General features: G+C 37.6%; 1 protein-coding gene across 6 annotated transcripts in view; it reads right to left on the bottom strand.

Moving 5' to 3' along the window:
• Positions 1-20,966, bottom strand: part of ORC3 (origin recognition complex subunit 3) — a 59,852-nt gene that overhangs the window by 7,974 nt on the left and 30,912 nt on the right. For 5 of the 6 annotated variants that reach the window (XM_056125085.1, XM_056125083.1, XM_056125089.1 and 2 more), the window contains 4 exons: positions 12,855-12,971; positions 11,957-12,036; positions 3,282-3,415; positions 62-141 (listed from right to left, as the gene is read on the bottom strand). In XM_056125085.1, the coding sequence (XP_055981060.1) occupies positions 62-141; positions 3,282-3,415; positions 11,957-12,036; positions 12,855-12,971 (411 nt within the window). The remainder of the gene's footprint in view (positions 1-61; positions 142-3,281; positions 3,416-11,956; positions 12,037-12,854; positions 12,972-20,966) is intronic. The other variant, XM_056125084.1, reaches the window with a different exon arrangement.

The raw sequence follows: 20,966 nt of genomic DNA, 5'->3' as shown, positions 1-20,966 counted from the left end.
CAAACACTAAAACATGGGATTGCCACCGGACCAAGCTGGAAGGAAAAGAAAGTGGCCTGACCTTCTGAAGATGATAGAGGTCTGTCCTCTGAAGCCCCTTTGACTGTGACCCAGAAGAATCTTCTTCCTCTTTGGCATCTGCTTTTAATACAAAACCAATAAATAGTAACTTGAGTGAGCCCTTTCAAGTCAAGAGAACAAACATTTCTACTACTCTTAGGGGAAATATAGTTTCAGAGTACTTATTTTTTAATGTGGCAAGGGACCAAGATTCCATCAGATAAATGATTTCTTCCAAAAGCTGAAGGTCAATAAACATTACATGAATTATTTGCAAAAATGGCCTTCAAAAATGAACTCTAAATTTTAAAAATCTGACAAGGAAACAAAATTAAATACAAATTTTTGCCAAACAAAAAGCCACAAATCTTGTGGTTATAAAAAGCATTCATTTATAAAACAGCCAAATATATTTAAATTGTGTTCCTTTGACCAGCCCAGATTTTTAAAAAACATAAACCTAGATCTCATCTTAGTTTTGCAGATCATGATTTTTGTCACAGTGCTTTTACATATGAAGATGGTAATGTGTAATAATTTTGGGAATAATTTACTAAAACAAAATGCATCATGGTTCTTTAGAAAAGGGAACAGAAAACTATCTGGTAAAACTTGTAGCTGTAATATGAGAGAACAAGTGGCTTTAAAATTAAAACTCTCTTCTTAATGCAGAACAAGTTTAAGAAATGTCACAATCAAAGTCCTCTTTGACCGAAACAAGAGAACGCAGCTCAATAACTTGCAGCTTTCAAAAGAATTTCCTTTTACCATGAATTTGTTCAATAAAGACACAAACTAAAGTTAAAAAATGCTTCTTAAAAATCTTATTTAATATCCAAGAAAAAAATCTCATTTCATTTAATGTAGTAGAGCCTTAAAAATAAATCTGGCCAGGGGCTGGAGTGGTAGCACAGTTGGTAGGGTGTTTGCCTTGCACGCGGCCAACCCAGGTTCGGTTCCCAGCATCCTATATGGTCCCCAGAGCACCGCCAGGAGTGATTCCTGAGTGCAAAGCCAGGAGTAACCCCTGTGCATCACCAGGTGTGACCCAAAAAGCCAAAATAAATAAATAAATAAATCTGGCCAGACACAATGATCTACTTTACCACAATATTGTATGTAATTTTGTTTGGTTTCTGGGTTATACCCAGTAGTGCTTAGAGAATATTTCTGTTTCTGTGCTCAGGTGTTGCTCCTTACAGTCCTGGGGATCAAACCAGGATCAACTGCATGTACAGCAAGCAACTTAACCTCTGTACTATCCTTCTGGTCCCTAAATAAAAATTTAAACCCAAATTATTATTAAATGTTAAGGAACAAGACATAACATGTAATCAAATTATTTCTATTTGTCTACTGCAGGAGATTTTAATTTTGTGTTATTAGTAATGTATCACCTTTAGAAATAAGAGAATTACAGACCACTCTTTAGATAACTTCAATTTGTAAAAATTTTTAGGGTGTTAATTATCTTAGACTCCAACCTTGTATTTTCTAAAAATGAAATTAATATTTAATACCAGCACATTATATATTTAATATTAGCATATCACAGAATTTATTCTCTAGCTTGTTATATAAACTAATTAAAAGTCAGGGCCAGAGCATAGTAGAGCAGGTAAGGTGCTTGCCTTGAATGTGGCTGACCTGGTTCAATGGACCCACTTGTGGATATGATCCCCAAGCCCACTGAGTGTTACCACTGGGTATGGTCCCCAAATAATGTATTTCTTTTTACAAAAATCAAAATCTAACTTGGTAAAGACTGAAATAAATAAAAATACCTATTTTATCATATAAACTTCTAAGTCTTTTTTTTTTAAATTGAGTCACCAAGAGATACACAGTTAAAAAGTTGTTCATGATTGGGTTTCAGTCATACAATGTTCCAACTTCGCCAGTACACATTTCCCATCACCAATGTTCCCAGTTTCATTCCTGCCACCACCCCCTGCCCATCTTCTAAGTGTTTTATTCTATTTTTATCCTAAAAGTATCCTTCACTGTCCTAGCAGCCATGTTTAAGAGGCACTTAAATTTTAAACCAGTGAGAAAAACAAAACATAACATATAAAGCAGGTGATGAAGGGCTCCAGCATGGTTACTACTAGTAGCCAGCTCTGGAATCATTATCTAGTTTCTCTTCTGGGACTTTAGTTTTTGATTTTAGCTGGATTTTTTAGTGATGTCTATTTCTAGTCCTTCCTAAGCATAGTAAAGATCAATGTGGACATTCCACGTGCAAATATTCTTTGTACCAAGATACCTCTGTACCAGACGCCAATAAAATTTTTCCTAAACAGGAAACTAAAAGGTGGACACTTAAAAAAAAAATTCCACACTTCAAACTAAATACCCCCCCCCCCACACACACACACATACAGCAAGCGAAAAGGTTCATAGTCTGTATTGTTCCATGATGCTCCATTATAAAATGAAGCATTAGGGATCAGAACATGGTTACCTATACACAACAGGGTTCTTGAGCACTTGGTGAATATAAATGACCCTGTGGAGGTCATGTAAAATAAAGGAAATTGTAACCTTTCAATCCAAGCATTTCTCAATGTGATTAAAGCAAACCTTATACAATATTTCGGGAATCAGCATACCAATGAGCCTGACTGTGAAAGTCGTTCACTGCTATTAATTTTTCAGACTTATAAATGATTAATGCAGTGTTTTTAAATCTATAAAGAACTTGATGAAGAGCTTAAGATACATAAAGGAGTCCTTAATATGATTTCTTCCTAATCTTTCCAAAAATTCTTTTGTTGCCATTTCCCTCTCAATAAGGTAGTTTCTTTAAACTGTCCATCTAGAAAATGAATTTCTTTCACATCATTTGGGATAGAGGCAGGAAAATCTGGAATGAATCATTTTGTCTATTTTTTATTATACAGATGTGATATTCTAGGACTCGGTATAGCGGACTAATTCTGAACTCCATCTATCTCTTTATTTCTCATCACTTCAGAAAGAAGGGGTCTTCCAACCTGTTTTTTTGTTTTTTTGCTTTTTGGGTCACACCCACCGATGTTCAGGGGTTACTCCTGGCAATGCTTGGGGGACCATATGGGATGCTGGGAATCGAACCTGGGTTGGTGGCGTGCAAGGTAAATGCTCTACCCGTTGTGCTATTGCTCCAGCTCCTTCCAACCTATTTTTAAAAACTGCCTCTCTCAGTCAGTAGCACAGACAAGAAAGTGGTTGATTCTCACCATCAAGGCTCTGAAACTGGGCCAGAAATTCTTCTATTCTCTTTGCTGTGCTGTCAAGATGCTTTTCAGAAGACAAGTTAAAAACCTCGGAACATTTCTCAAGTATGGTCATCAGTTCATCCTTTGCCAACATCCTAGAATAGAATCAGTGACGAGACATAATGTGACAAGAAAATTAAAAAAAAAAATAACACCATCTATCAATATTGCAAACCACAATGCCCAAAAGGGAGGGGGAGGGAGGAGGGGAGGGAGGAGGGGAGGGAAGGAATAAAAGTGCCTGCCAAAGAGGCAGGCAGGGAGTGGGGGTGGGGGTGATAAGAGGGAACCTGGGGATACTGGTGCTGGGAAATGTATACTAGAGGAGAGATGGGTGTTGGCATACTGTATGACTGAAATTCAATCACGAATGGCTTTGTAATGCTCTAAAAAAAAATAAAAAATGAATCAGGAACAAAATTTTAGTTGCTACAAACCTTTTTTGCACATAATTTTTATTTTAAAATGAGGTATTCATTATTGAAAATGTATTAAATTCCCTTAGCAAGCTAGGAGTTAACATACCTTTTTAAAATCTGGTAGAAGTTTACCATATGCACCATTAGTAAGTGCCATGCTCAATGCCACGTTGCTACCAACTTTTTAAAAGATTTTCTTTAGACTGGGGTGATAGCCTTGCATGAGGCTGACCTGAATTCAACCCCCAGCATCCCATATGGTCCCCCAAGCACCGTCAGAAGTAAATCTTGAGTGCAGTGCCAGGAAGAACCACTGAGCATTGCTGGGTATGACCCAAAAATTAAAAAAAAAATCTTCCTCAATATATAGAACATTTTTTAAAAATATTCAGTAGAGGAGCCCAGGAATTAGCTCACTGAAAGACTACCTCCATGAAGGATTGGGCTATATCGTGGCACTGCTGCACATCCCAAGTGTAAACACACGAGTACTGCAGTTTGTGATTCCTGAAGCCACAGAGTGACCCTTGTTATAAACAAATATCACAACCAAGCATGTGACCTCCTCCCCCCTCCAGTTAGTACAACAAAAAGAAAGGAAGGGTGGAAAGTATTTAAAAAAGCTCCCATGATAAGACTCAACTAAGAAAATTTTCAAAGATCTGGGTGCACAGCCTAGTTTCTACACTATACTTGTATTAAAAGACCAGTTTTCTAAATAGATCTGGTCCTTGGTTTCCTTGTCTGTACAATGATTACAGGAATTCACATTATTTCGCAGGTTAGAATGAGACCTTAAGAGAAGATGCAGGGCTGAAGAGATAGGGCACACAGACTGACCAAAGTTCAATCCCTGCCACCCACCTGGGAGTGATCCCTGGGAGGGGTGGGGGGGGGGGGGAGGGGTTGGAAGGGAGAGAGAGAGGAATAAAAGTATAAATGTCACAATCAATTTTTAATTATTACTATTTTAGTTATGTACATATCTATGGACTTTACAATTATCAGTCAACATCTCCACTGAACTTAAAACAACAAAAACAATTTTACTTGTTTCACAAAATAGTTAAAAATGTTCTTTAACTCATTTAAAAATTATGATGGAAATCTATTAGAAATGAAGCTGGCTGGAGTGATAGTTTGCCCTGCACGCATAGGATTGAGTTTGATTCCTCTGTCCCTCTCGAAGAGCCTGGCAAGCTCCCCGTGACGTATTTGATATGCCAAAAAACAGTAACAAGTCTCAGGATGGAGATGTTACTAGTGCCCACTCGAGCAAATCGATAACAATGGGAGGACAATGCTACAGTGCTACAATCATGTTCTCAGAATCCTTATTTACCAGATCTTGCCCCTAAGATCATATTCAATAACACAGAGAACTGAAATTAGATCAATATAAGGAATAATTCAGAGTACACAAATTATTCCTATCAAGCAGACCTGAAGACTGAAATGATTCAAAGTTCTTATACTGATTATGAAAGACAAATCCAAAATGTGGGACATTATGCAAGATTAACTGCCACATATTTTATATTTTTCCTAATAACAAATCTGGACAAAACATCAAAATTTATTTTTTTAAAAAAGATATAGGGGCTGGAGCAACAGCACAGCGGGTAGGGCGTTTGCCTTGCACGCGGCCGACCCGGGTTCGATTCCCAGCATCCTATATGGTCCCCCGAGCACTGCCAGGAGTGATTTCTGAGTGCGAAGCCAGGAGTAACCCCTGAGCATCGGCGGGTATGACCCAAAAAGCAAATAAATAAATAAATAAATAAATAAGATATAAAACTAAGTAGACTATGACTACTAAGAAAATAAACTGGCTACTTTAACTTTATTTTTTTGGGGGGGGTCACACCTGGTGATGGCGATGCACAGGGGTTACTCCTGGCTCATGCACTCAGGAATTACCCCCGGCGGTGCTCAGGGGAGCATATGGGATACTGGGAGTCGAACCCTGGTTGGCCGCATGCAAGGCAAACATTCTATCTGCTTTGCTACTGCTCCAGCCCCATATTTTCCTGGTTTAAAAAAAAAAAGTATAAAAATCTTAAAATTTTTTAAATTTAAATTTTGAGGTGAGACCCAAATAGTGTCTGGGTCATATCTGGCCTGGATGTGCTTGGCGAACCAGAGCTTCCTGCAGGCAAAGCATGTGCTCTAGTCCTTAAGACCATGTCCACCACCCCAAAGTACAAAAATCTTATCTTCCTTTATCTTCAATAATGAGACAATTATTCAAACTGTAATCTTTACTTGGAATTGAAAGGCAAGTAACATGTCAAAGAAAACTAATCCTACACATAAAATGTTTCATTACAATTGAAAATCTAGTTTCCTGTTGGCCAGATTAAGTTACACTGAACTCAAAACACCCAACCAACCTGTGACCTTTAATCCTATTCACATGGACAAGATCAGCATTGCCAGGATCTAAGGGATCATTGGATAGTGCTGGCTATTGAAAAGGGGCTAACAGTAAGGAGGGAATGTTGGTAGATGTCTAACTCACATATACAGTTCCCTGTAGACTAGTTTTCTAGGTAAGAGGCAGCCACACTTCACATCTATTTGCAGCCTACATAATTGGAAATTGAGAAAGCTGAAGCCAACCCTATTCATTTTTATACTATAAGAAAAAAATGTCATGGGGCTGGAAAGATAGTACAGGCAGGTCACTGATAATGCTGACCAAAACAGCTTTGATGAAAGACAAAAGACATAAAAAAAAAAGCAAGGAATTGGAGACAGTGTGATTATATTTTAAAATTTGGTTGATTCATACAGCATTTTTTCTTTGCAAGAAAAGGAATGAAACTAAAAGAATGTCAGATTAAAAAGCTTGAAAGTCACTACACTAAATTAAGGACAAAAGGAAAAAAATACAAAACCTAGGCTAGTTGCATTATTGTTAAAAAGAAGTGGTTTTCTTTAACCAACCTAAGTGATTATGTCACTATATGGTAAATGACTAAAAAAAAAAACCCCGTTAATATTTAAATGTATTAAATACTTTATAAATTCTCATAAAATATAAATGTTTCCTTAACTAAGACAGAAAGACAATCATTTAGTAATCATTAAAGGCAATCATCCGGCAGGTCAATAGAGGGAGTGTTCTGCTTCATCATGCAGAAAGCCAGTAATTTCTGGTTAAGAACTGATTACATAAACGTGTGACTGAGACAGGCTATAATGACAAGCTGGTCAACCCACAGCTAATACAAAAATCTTCGAAGTAAGTTCTCAATTTCTAAACCAACATTACAACTATAAAGCAGCATTAAAAATTAATCAGAAATGCAAGCCCGCATTTGTATGGCTTTATCAATGAAGGCAAGAATTTTAAAAGCATACAAAATTATTCAGATTGTCTTCTTCAAAGACAGCATAAAATAAGCCTTGATTGTAAGTGAAAAAGAAGCCAATTAGGCATAATTCCAAAGCCTTGGTATTTCATCTTAGACACACCGCTTCTGAGAAACTATCCTATCTCTCAAATGGAAGTTCATCGTGCAGTCTATTAGCACCTTAAATCTCACTCTTCACAGCACTTATTATTCTGTATTGAAATTGCCTGTCTACCTGTCCACCTTAATCTTTCACAGGGTCTAAATTCACTGTAGATAGGGTCAGCCTATTGTCACATCAATGGTTCCATATATCAAGCACCAAAATTTTTTTGAAAGGACAAACAAGCTAATGGTTATGCAATGAAATGTTCCAACTAAGTACAGAATCATTTCTCTGTTCTCCCACTGGTTTGTGTGAGGGGAGCAACTAGAAATCAAGGTTCCTTTTGTGGAATACCATGCTCTTTTCAGTTTGTCAAAATGGATCAATTTCATTCTATCATATAGTTAAAAATGACTTGAGTAAGATCAAATATATGCATATTTTAACTGATGCATCATATTATCTTGAATTACAAGAAAAAATGTTGATAATACATGTCAGAGTTGATTCTATTTGTGGGGAGAGATTTGGGCGACACTTGGTTGGTGCTCATGGGCTCTTATCTTCAGTTATTCCTGGCAGTGGTCAGAGCTGATTCTTTTTTTTTTTTGGTAGAGAAGAGTCTTTTTAGGACTACAAGTTTTTTTGTTTTTTTGTTTTTTAAAGACAAACCTGAAATTTTTTGGTTAAGAACACAGACTCCAAAGGCACTGCATGACAATTTACAGGAACTGGGCTTGTGAGAAATACAACGGCTCCTTTAATGATATCATTTTGTTTCATTCAATACTGTTTCATTAAGATCATGAAAGAATCATTTCAATGTTGAAAGAAACTGCGTTACTCTAGGACCTGCTTTGTTATTAAGTGGTTTAACCTAATTCCTGTTTCTAGAACATATTGGATTAGGATTTACTAAGTACTTATTACTTATTTATTCTTTGTTTTTGATGCTTAGTGGTAGGACTTATGAGCTGATCTTGATGCACACTAAAAAAGCCTTAAAGCTCACTAACCTAAAAAACAGTCATTCAGTGTCTTTTGTTTTAAAATGAGTCTTAACAACTCAAGTTATTGTCTGATTTTACTGAAAACCCACAGAACTCTATGTTGTTATTGTTTTTTTTTGGAGTCACACCCAGATTATTCCTGGTGGGGCTCAGGGGAACATCATGTTCATCAGGGATACAGTTTTCTTGTGGTGTCTTTGTTTCCTTTTGGTATTAGAGAGATATGGGCTTCATACAAACTGTTTGGAAGAGTTTCTGTTTCTTCAACTTCCTGGTAAAGCTTGAAGAACTGGCAATAGGTCCTCTTTAAATGTTTGCAAAAATTCGCTAGTGAATCCATCTGGACCTAGGCTTTTGATTTTGGGAAGACTTTTGATTACAGCTTCAATTTCCCTGATGTTAATAGGACTATTCAGGTATTCCAGATCTTCTTGACTCAGCCTTGGGAGATTATAGGAATCCAGGGATTTATCCATTTTTTCTAGGTTCTCTTGTTTCGTGGCATCCAGACTTTCAAAGTAGTCTCTGATGATCTTTTGAATTTCTTTGGTTTCTGCTGTGATATCCCCCTTCTCATTTCTGATTCGGTTTATTAGGGTTCTCTCTCTTTCTTTGTGAGTCTTGCTAGTGGTTTATCTATCTTGTTTATTTTCTCAAAGAACCAGTTCTTGGTTTCATTGATCTTTCGAACTGTTTTTTTGTTTTCCATGTCGTTGATTTCTGCTCTAAGTTTTATGATCTCTTTCCTTCTGCCTGGTTTGGGCTCCTCTTGCTGGTCCTTTTCTAAGATCTTGAGCTGTGAAGTCAAGTTGTTTATGTCAGCCCCTTCTTCCTTCCTGAGAAATGCTTGCAGAGCTATAAATTTTCCCCTTAACATGGCTTTAGCTGCATCCCATAGGTTCTGGTAGCTCGTGTCTTCATTCTCATTTGTTTCCAGGTGCAAGACTACATTTTTAATAGTATCTTACCTCATCTTTCCAAAGTGACATTCAGGGACCATTTTAAGTTTACTTTCTCTGATGATCTGACTTGTTCCACATAAGAGAATGTTTCAAGATAGATAAAAACCTTATTTTCTAAACTCAGATAATGCCTATTATGAGCACCTAAAACCAAGCAACATCCCTTGCTCCCCCAAAGTCGGAAATCCAGTGTAAAGGTTCTCAGATTCCTTTCTTCTGCTGTGGCTACAATCTAGCTTGTCCTTACTTAGGTGCTTAATCCTCAGTACCATTTTTTTTTTGCTGGGGGAAGGGGAGAAGCGCAGTGCACAGGTTGTCACTCCAGCAAAGTTCTGGGGTTACTCCTGCTCTGCACTCAGGAACACTACTGGTAGTAATCAGGGGACTACATAGAATGCCAGGGGTAGAACCATGGATGGCCACATGCAAGGTAAGTGCCAAACCTCCTGTATTCTCTATCCCCCCTTCTCAGTACTTTTTATTTCTGACCTCAGCTTAGCAAAATCACTGAAATGTTACTATCAACTTCTTTCTTCTGCATAATTCAGACGTGCCAAATCCAGACTGTACCTTAGTAAAGAAGTGAAAAGTATCATAATTTGAAATTAGACCTGGATTTGACTCCTATACCATCCTAATTTAAGAGATCTTAGGCAAATCAACTTAAATCCTCACTATACATAGCTTCCTCTGTGTAGTGTTTCTAACAGTATCTACTGCAAATATGTTCTTTATTGCAGAAAAATGAAGTTATTAACATAGTGTGCTGCAAGCCTCCATAATAGGAAGTCACTACTGTCACTATTACTATTATTGGTCCTGTTTCCCTACCCTACTTTAGATTGGTGTGTGTGTGTGTGTGTGTGTGTGTGTGTGTGTGTGTTTTAGTTATTATAACACTGTGATTTACCAAGCTGCTCATAATACAGTTGTTCCAGGCATTAATATTCCAACACCAGTCCCACTACCAGTGTTTCCTTCCCTCCACCAATATCCCCAATTTCCCACCCATCACCGCAGACTACCCCCTTGCAGGCACGATCAAATTTACTTTATAGTATTTGCTGCAACACAAAGACAAACAGAATTATCAAATCTTAGATCAAAAAGAATCAATTTGTGATCATTGTTACATGTCATAAATGATGTTACTAAAGTCACTGTACAATGTTGGTTAGTGCAGGTTGAGCCTCTATATTATTGTTTAGGTTCATTGAGCTAGGTGGTCCTTTCCAGTCAGATTTTCTGTGATCCTACTGGACTGACAGAACTATGAAATTTTGAGGTGTTTATGTTGCTGCGAGATTCTGGAACTTTAGATCTGGAATACTCTGGTGTATTGATGAATGCTTGGCAGTTTGATGAGATTCAGTAGTGGATCTGGGCCCTTTCAAAGTCAGAGGCTGTGTGATGCTGGGCCTTCAGGCAGAAAGGGGAATCAGCCTGCTCCCATTCTGAGTTCTCAGCTGGATTAGTCTACCTAGGAAGATTTGGGAGTCTCATGTCCTTTCGGAGACAAAATGCTGGGCCATTTCCTAAATTGGTGTACTATCCCCTAATTTGTACACCAGGGATACCAAAATCAAGAAGCAGAAAGAGAAAAACAAGTTCATTCCTGAAGAAGAAATCTATGAATTTGGGAATATCCAGCTAGATAAGGAAGACAATCACTAATCATAAAGGTTAAAAGAAACCCAGCAAGAACCAATGGTGAAATATTTATAATGACTTAAGTGAAAGCAAAAGGAGTCTCAGAAATATTTCAGCTGAAACATACAAATACATAGAAACTGACATTTAGAAAATGAAATGAAGCATGGTTTTCAGTGGCAACTAGTTTCCATGGGGAATAGCATGAAATTAGTTTTCTATCTTAAGCTGCACCTGCTTGATCACTTTGTATTATTAATTCACTGAACTTAAAAGTGTTTTCCATGTGCATTTTCCTCCTACTGTGTCCATCTGTTCTTTTCTTGTGGGCCCAGGGAAAACCAAGACTAAATATTCAGTTCTCAGATTTCTTTATAATACTTTCATATAAGCACTTACATCAACTGGGAAAAATTTAAAAACTGTAGGCAGATATTTAGCTCAAACTAAATTTCCCTTTACTCAAGATCCAAGCAGTCAATATTTTTAATGGAAGACTAAAAAGTTACCATATACATAAGTTAAAGTCAAGGGGTTACAATAGATTATAACTTTGATAATAACACAAAAATAACCCCAAGATAGTTTATTCCTATAATATTAATTTATGAATTATTCAAAGCTAATGTAAACAGAGTTAGCCCATGTAGGGTAAATCATCAAGGCAACTGCCTACTTAAGGATGCTATTCATCAAGGTCAGCAACAACCTCCTTCAAGGATGCAGTCCATTCCTCCATAATTCTGTAGAAACAGGATTATTTTTACTCAAACAGATCAAGGTCATGATCAACTCCCTTTCTGTGACTAATTCCCCTGCTATGTCAGGCTGGCTGAATTAAAATGATCCATATCCCAAGCTCTCTTACTACCACTAGATTTTACACTGGTGGTATAGGGCTATTCAGACCCAGTTGTGCTAGGAGACATCAGGGCAACACTGTTTAGTGCTGTGAGAGGACCATCTGGAGAATTCAGTGCCTCCACATACATAACAGGCAGGCACTCAGCCCACTGAGTCATTTCCCTGGCCCCGTTTTCAAAACTTTTTAACACTCAGAATTCTGGAGGAAGGTGTTACTTTGGCAGGCTTAGAGAAAACCAAGAAGAAAAAAATAAAACAAAACTTACCTCAGCAGCTGTAAAGCTGAAGCATATTCTTCTGATTCCCATATGTTTTTTTCTAAACATGTGCAGTACAGCTCTCTGATCTGTAAGTAAACAGCACATTCATGAGGAACCATGAGTGATGCAGTGTTTGCACATTACTGGTTTGGCAAATAGTTAAGACAAAAAATAATGCTATTAAGACAACCATTTCTTTCAGATGACAAGAGCTTTAGCATATGACAGAAGGTTCAAGCGTCATAAGAACTATTTACAAAGAAGCAGAATGAGACCCCTAGGACTGGCAATTATCAGTTACTTTATAATATGAAAATGGTAACAATAAAAATGTAGGAATTATTGAAAATAAGCTTTAATGTCAGAAATAATCTAATAATGGTATCATTATTTTATCAATCCTTAACATAATTTTATCTATCCTTTAAATCTTTGGGTGAAGAGGAGTTAGGCTTATAGAATTCTTCTATTAATATCTACTCTTCAGATATTTCATACATTTATGGTATGACGCAAATGACAAAAGCATAATTTTCAAAGGAGACATACTAATTTCCTTTTAGTTCTTGGTGTATTGCAAGGTTAATTATTAAGCATATTCCTTTTCCCAAACACTACAGTGGAGAAGCAGCTCTCAGTAAAAAAGATAAAGAAATATTAAACTTAAAATGCCTTAGTGCAAGTACACTGTAGGAGAAGCAATACCACCAGGACTCTGGTTCTTTCAAGTTGTGGACATCAAAACAATAAATACTATTTCAATCATCAATAATATGTGTTGCTGAAAGGGACCTAATTTGTGGTATTATTACAATTTTGGATCCATTTCAAATTCTGTTAAATCTAAGTACAAAACTACTAATATTCTCATTTCATAGATTGTAAATGAGGAAGTTATGTTTACCTGTCGACCTAATGGGTACTTGGGAAGAGAAGAGGTGAACTTATGAAGACATCTCAAAACCAGGAAGTAATTTGTATGGTAAACATGCAGATTTTCTAGTAATAACTGTGTTTCCTCCTTTAAAAAAAATCACAATATATTACAAATATGCAAATCAGTAACAAATATATAATAAAATTCACATATAATTTCTGAAAAAAAAGTTCAAAATTGCAAATTATTGCAAATTAGCCTTCATATGCCCAATACATAAGGTTTCAGTTGGCCATTTATAATTTAGTATCAAGTCTGCGAATATTTTCCACATCAGATTTAATGTGAATTTTCTCCTTTATAGCATTGTCACAGCAACTCAGCCCCTCCCCCATAAAGATGTGCAAAAACCTTGTTGGATGCATACTGATGTCAGTCACCCTGAAGAAAGCCCATTATTAATACCCTCACTTATAGTCCTTGCAAAGATGTGGAATTCATCTGAGAGCTCAGTACCAATGTACTTAAGAGTTGCTGAGGCACTGCTTATATCTATCCTTAAAATACTACTCGAGTTTTAACTGGGAATAGGAAAGATTATAGAAGAAACATCACAGATATTCTAACAAATGCCTGTCCTTTTTTTTGGGGGGGGGGAAGGGGAAGGAAGAGTCATACACTTAAATATTGGATGTTGGTTTTATTCACTTTGCCACTTTAAAAAATTTTTTAAAAAATCTGCGGCCAATAAGCTTTATAATTTAAACTCTACCAAGTAAGATATGAAAATAGTGAATTTTCTCCTTTACAGCATTATCACAGTAACTTAATTTGTATGTTAGAAATGTATAAATGACCACTATAAATGAATCAATATGAAGAGTACTATTATCTTTTTTAGAACATTCTAAAAGAATTAACTTTTTTGGTGGGGCACACCCCACTATGCTCTGGGATCTGGGCTTACTCTGTTTCTGTGCTCGGGATCACTCCTAGAATTGACCAGGGGACAGTGTCAGGACTCAACCAGGGTTTGTTGCATGCAAGGTAAGTACCCACCCCTATACTATATCTTTAGTCTCAAAAACTTAAGAAGTTATTTTAAAACACTACATCCCACCGAGTACTCAAATACTTTTATAATTGCTTATTTCTATAAACTTTTTAGAATTATTTCTAGAAATGTTTTTAAAGTGGGTTTCAAACACAGCAAAGAGTTAACTGCTATTGTAGAGATCTGTGGCAAGGTCTTCAACTTTTTCCTCCCCTGGTCAAATAAAAGAGTATTTAATTTAGGGGCTGTCTTGTTTTTGGTATTTCTTGAGTAATGGCTTGAAGAGATCTTTTATTTTTAGCATTAAACCATGTAGAAAATAATCTCAGCTATAAATAAATTTCAGTAAATCTAACTGATATAAAGTAACAAATCTGATACATTTTTCTAAACTCTGACTTATAAATCAATGCCTTGGTTAACCATCCATTAGTCATTACTTGAAAGTATAGGGCAAATGAAAGAAATATTTTTAGTATTGAAATGTTTTTTCTCCCATTATTTGAGTTGGCTAGTAATTTGAAAAATTTTGGTCTCCTAACAAAATAATAGTAGTTACGCTCAGGTCCCAGAGGACCGCAGGTACTGCCAGGGCAGTTCAGGTAATCCCTAGCACTGCAGGGTCAAAGTAGCACTGCATCCTTGGGGAACTGCCAGTCCAATTGGCCAAAAAAATCACCATGAGGACCCCAGGCCTCCTTGAGCAGTGTTTGGAAGATTCCAGTCCCAGCCCCAAGGTAATCACATCAAAGAATAGTTTAAACCACCTCTATTTGGTTTGTTATTGTTTGTCTTGGTATGTGATTAAATAGTTTTTCAATATAACAATACTCTTAAAGAAAAGAATTTGGGGATGGGTGTCAGAGCAATAGTATAGCAGGTAGGGTGTTCGTCTTGCACACCGCAGGCCTAAATTCAATCCCTGGCATCCTATAGAGTCCCCCAAGCACTACCAGGAATAAATTCTGAGTGCAGAGCCAGGAAGAACTCCTATGCACTGCTGGGTATGACCCAAAAAGCCAAAAAAAGAAAAAAGAATTTGTTACTGCATAATTATGACAATTCATGCCACTTATCCTTTATAATATCTATTACTTTAGTTTTGTGGAGCAATTATACAAGTAAGTGGTATGCCAGAAATCGAACTCGAGTCAGTCACATGCAAGACAAGCACCCTACTCGCTGTACTATCACTCTGGTGATAGTTACTCTGGAATTGGACTTTCTTATAATTATTCTGGAGTAGGTTTCAGAAAGAAAGGAAAAATTCTAAAGATACAATTTACAGCTATTTCTTCTCTATACAACATAGATTATTATATATTTTATATTGAGTATATATAATACACAAGATAAAAATTATCTGCTTGTAGTTCTTTATTAATCTTTTTTTTTCCCTTTTTGGGTCACACCCAGCTATGTACAGGGGTTACTCCTGGCTCTGCACTCAGGAATTACTCCTGGCAGTGCTCAGGGGACCATATGGGATGCTGGGAATCAAATTCAGGTTGACCGCGTGCAAGGCAAACTCCCTACCCGCTGTGTTATTGCTCCATTTATTTTTATCAAGGTAAAAGAAATACATGTTACAATGTCATAAAATATAACAAAGTTTGGTAAAGGTAAAGGTAAAGGCCCTCCCGTTGATCATCGATTTGCTCGAGCGGGCCCAGTAACGTCTCCATTGGAGACTTTGTTGTTACTGTGTCTGGCATATCGAATACTCTCGGTAGCTTGCCTGGCTCTCCGAGAGGGGCGGAGGAATTGAACTCGGGTCGGCCATGTTGGCCGCTTGTAAGGCGAACGCCCTACCCGCTGTGCTATCGCTCCAGGAGCGATAACAAAGTTTAGGCATTATAAAATTTTTATTGTTCTTATTAATCTTTTTGCTTTTTGAATTATGCCTGGCAATGCTCAGGTTACTCCTAGCTCTGCACTCAGGAATTACTCCTGGTGGTGCTCAGGAAACCATACAAGATGCCAGGGACCACACCCCAGTCGGCCGCATGTAAAGCAAACCCCTACCTACTGTATTATCACTCCAGCCCTTTATTGTATTTATGTAAGGCAAGCTCCCTGCATTTTATACTATCTCTCTGGCCCTAACCTCACTTGCTGTATAGATAACTACTAACTTTCAAGAGTCTCATACTGAAAAATTCATTCCATTTTAGAGAAAGGAAATTGAGGCTTTAATACAGTGAATTTCTTAAGTAGATATAAAGTTGGAAATCAAATGCAAGACTTCTGATGTTGATAGTATATTCCCTGTATCACGCAGTGCTACACTTATTACCATATAGTCTTTTCCCCAATTAATCTTCTGTGGTAAATTACATATAGAATTGACTACCATATGTTTTTCCTAAAGTACAGAAAAAAGTTATAAAAGTTATACTGGGAGCAAGAGCAATAGTACAGCAGGTAGGGTAGGGCATTTACCTTGCAAGCAGTTGACCCAGGTTCAATCCCCAGCATCCCATATGGTCCCCTGAGGACAGGGAGGAATGATTCCTGAGTGCAGAGCCAGGAGAAACCCCTGTGCATTGCCAGGCATGGCCCAAATACCAAATAAATCCTGTCCTGTACTGTCCTGTCCTTCCGTTGTTCATCGATTTTCTTGAGCGGGCACCAGTAACATCTTCATTGTGAGACTTGTGACTGTTTTTGTCATATGGAATACGTCATGGGTAGCTTGCCAGGCTTTGCTGTGTGGGCAGAATACTCTCGGTAGCTTGCCAGGCTCTCCGAGAGGGGCGGAGGAATCGAATCCAGGTCAGCCACGTGCAAGGCAAACGCCCTACCCACTATGCTATCACTCCAGCCCAAATAAATAAATAAGTAAATATTAAGTAGTTGGAGAGAGTACCAAGGGTAGGGTAAAACAGCATGCTTGCCTTGCATGCAGCCACCTATGTTCTGTCCCTGGCATCCCATATGATCCCCCAGGGAAACGCCAGGAGTGCAGAGCCAGTAGTAACCCCCCAAGCATTACCTCGTGCGGTCCAAAAAAACAAAAAATAAAATACATTAAAAAAAAATTAAAGATACTGTCACTCACAACTAGAAAAATGAGTCAATACACTTGTTTTTTCATAAACATCTTCTGCCCTTTGACTAAGGCAGGCATCCTCAGGAAACCTTTTCAGAATAAGGGAGCAAATTTGTGTGTTCTTTCACCTTTCTCATTTGTTAAATCAAATGTTATGACTTTACATTGTTGGTGCATCCTGAGCCTTCTGGTGGTGTAGTAACTAATACCTCAATTTAATCATAAATGTTAACACTATTATAAACATACTACTTTAACTACAATAATCAAGTATAAAAAGAAACCATGCCTTTAAAAATATATGCAATCCTAAATGAATATGGCAGACAGTAAATAACAAATAGCTAATAAGAGTAACAAGAACAAACACTACGTAAATAAAGGCAAAAACACAGAATAAAAAATGTAGAAAGTCACTGAAAAGTTTAGAAAAATGTCAATCTCTTTCTTGAAGTACAGTCTAAAATATAAAATCACCTTTTTTATTTTTTGGTTGGGGGGGAGGTGGAAGGACACCCACTAGTGCTCAGAGCTTATTCCAGCTCTGAACTCAGGGACCATCCTGGTACTATTCAGGGAGACATATGTGGTGTTGAATATAAAACTGTACTTGGCAGCATGCAAAACAAAAGTATTATCTCTTCTGCTCCCTCTCTCTGTCATCTTAAACGTTAAAGTGCATTTAGAAAATATATTTCTGGCCTTTTACTCCTTTGAGTCAAGACAAACTCATGCTTCTTGTGATCATCGTATGACTTAATAAACTCTCTTTCCATCTTGAAAAAAAAATCTATTCCTGGCTTCTAAAAATACACTCTTGACAGAAAGCCCTGGCAGGAAATGCACCTGGCAACCAGCTGACTCAGCCCTAATGTATCTAATCTTAAATGACACAGTAAACAAGCACACAACCATTTCCACTGATTTCTAAGTTTTCTCCCTACCAAAATTACCCGCATTAGGATTTCAGGATTTTCTATATTACTCTCAAAGGTTAAAGATAATAAAAATGATTATTAAACCAAATAACATTATCGCCCAGGACAGATTCTACATTACAAATAATATTTGATTAAAGCTATTCACACATGAAAAAAACAATCCCGTTCACAATTGTGCCCCAGAAAATCAAGTACTTAGGAATCAGCTAAACTAAGGAAGTAAAGGACCTGTACAAAGAAAACTACAAAACGCTACTTCAGGAAATAAAAGAGGACATGAGGAAATGGAAAGATATCCCCTGCTCATGGGTCAGGAGACTTAACATTGTCAAAATGGCAATACTACCAAAAGCATTGTATAAATTCAATGCAATCCCTATAAGGATACCCATGACATTCTTCAAAGAAATGGAGCAAACACTCCTGAAATTTATATGGAACAATAAGCCCCCACGAATAGCTAAAGCAATTCTTGGGAAAAAGAAAATGGGAGGAATCAACCTCCTGAACTTCAAACTGTACTACAAAGCAGTAATAATTAAAACAGCATGGTACTGGAACAAAGGCAGAGCTGCAGACCAATGGAACAGGGTTGAATACACTGACATCTCCCCTCAATCATATGATCATCTAATCTTTGATAAAGGTGCAAGTAATGTGAAGTGGAGTAAGGAAAGCCTCTTTAACAAATTGTGCTGGCATCACTGGACGGCTACATGCAAAAAAATGGGCTCAGAACTCTGCCTAACACCATGTACAAAAGTAAGATCAAAATGGATTAAAGACCTCAACATCAAACCAGAAACCATAAGGTACATTGAAGACAAAGTTGGCAAAACCCTCCATGACATTGAAGCTAATGGTATCTTCAAAGATGCCACGCCACTGACTGAGCAAGTGAAAACAGAGATAGATAAATGGGACTATCTTAAACTAAGAAGCTTCTGCACCTCCAAAGAAACAGTGACCAAAATACAAAGACAGTCTACAGAATGGGAAAGGATATTTGCCGAATACACATCTGACAAGGGGTTGATATCCAGGATATACAAAATACTGGTTAAACTCCACAAGAAGAAAACATCCAACCCCATCCAAAAATGGGGCAATGAAATGAACAGAAACTTTCTCAAAGAAGAAATCCGAATGGCAAAAAAGCACATGAGAAAATGCTCTACATCATTAATCATCAGGGAGATGCAGATCAAAACCACAATGAGATACCATCTCACACCTCAGAGACTGGCCCACATTCAAAAGAACAAAAGCAACCGATGCTGGCGCGGATGTGGCGAGAAAGGGACACTTCTTCACTGTTGGTGGGAATGTCGACTGGTTCAGCCCTTCTGGAAAACAGTATGGACGATTCTCAAAAAATTAGAAATTGAGCTCCCATTTGACCCAGCAATACCACTCCTGGGAATATATCCCAGAGAGGCAAAAATGTATAGTCGAAGTGACATCTGCACTTGTTTGTTCATTGCAGCACTCTTTACAATAGCCAGAAACTGGAAGAAACCTGAATGCCCAAGAACAGATGACTGGTTAAAGAAACTTTGGTACATCTACACAATGGAGTATTATGTAGCTGTTAGAAAAGATGAAGTCATGAAATTTACATACAAGTGGTACAATATGGAAAGTATCATGTTAAGCGAAATGAGTCAGAAAGAGAGGGATAGACATAGAAAGATTGCATTCATCTGGGGGATATAAAGTAACAAAATATGAGATTAATACCCAAGAATAGCTGAGATCAGCACCAGGAGGATTACTCCATAGCTTAGTGGCCAGTCGGGCATTCTAGAGGAAAGGGCAGCTCAGATAGAGAAGGGAACACCAAATAAAGGGTGTTTGGAGGATCCTCCCAGGAGGGGAGATGCATGTCGAAAGTAGACTATGGACTGAACATGTTTGCCACTCAATGCCTCTTTTGCAGACCACAACACCCAAAAGGAGAGAGAGAACACAGGGGATTGCCCTGCCACAGAGGCAGGGGGGGAAGGGGGGATGGGGGTGGGGGGGATATTATCCATGGTGGTGGAAAATGGGCACTGGTGGAGGGATGGGTATCTGATCATTGTATAATCAAACCCAAGCACAAAAAATTATAAATCTACAACTGTACCTCATGGTGTCTCACTAATAAAAAAAGCAAAAAAAAAAAAGCTATTCACAGTATTTTTTTAGAATTTATTTAAAAAAAAGGTCATTAGTATTTAGAACTAAACAAATGCCCTCTAGGAACAAAAATTATTTTATTCAAAATCTAAAAATAGTATGTTACCAGCAAAATTCATATTTATCATTAGGGTTTACTTTGAATCTCTATTGTGCTGGAGCGATAGCACAGCGGGTAGGGGGTTAGCCTTGCATGCAGCAAAAATGGCTGACCCGAGTTCGATTCCTCCGCCCCTCTCGGAGAGCTTGGCAAGCTACCGAGAGTATCTCGCCTGCACAGCAAAGCCTGGCAAGCTCCCCGTGACGTATTCGATATGCCAAACACAGTAACAAGTCTCACAATGTTACTGGGCCCGCTGGAGCAAAATCGATGAGTAACGGGAGGACCATGACCGTTGAATCTCTATTAATTTTATTAGAAATTCATAACTACTTTTTCCTTAAAAATGCCTAAAGAGTATGAAAATAAGTGTGGCCTTTTTCTAATATTCTATCAGTGAACAACTTGTAAAATAAAATGAAGATAGCCAATAGAATGCTATGCCAGTCAATCTCTGGTTCAAACACAGAATGTTTCCAAGATAAAGTGCATAACAAAATATAAGAAACCAGTAACACTGGCTACATCCCAGGGAGGGGAAGTAGGCAATGGAGGCAGAAGGGATGTGGAGGCAGTCTCTGTACAGTATAATGTCTTTGCTTCTGAATTATGTACATTGTCCAAACATTATTTATTCAAAAAAGAAAGAATATCCATTTGATAGTCCTTTGTTGCAGGTATAACTCATATTTTCTGAGCCTATTACTTCATTTTCTGGAATTACCAAGTGTAATTTTTTTTTTTCAAGTCAATATTTACTTAGCAGTGGGTCTCAAGCTGCAGGGTTTCTATGTGTTTTTATTTATGACAA

The sequence above is a fragment of the Sorex fumeus genome, unplaced genomic scaffold (assembly GCF_029834395.1).
Source record: "Sorex fumeus unplaced genomic scaffold, SorFum_2.1 ptg000054l, whole genome shotgun sequence".
Lineage (NCBI taxonomy): Eukaryota > Metazoa > Chordata > Mammalia > Eulipotyphla > Soricidae > Sorex > Sorex fumeus.
Note: the sequence above shows the minus strand (reverse complement) of the source record. Positions and strands in the feature narration are given on the sequence as shown.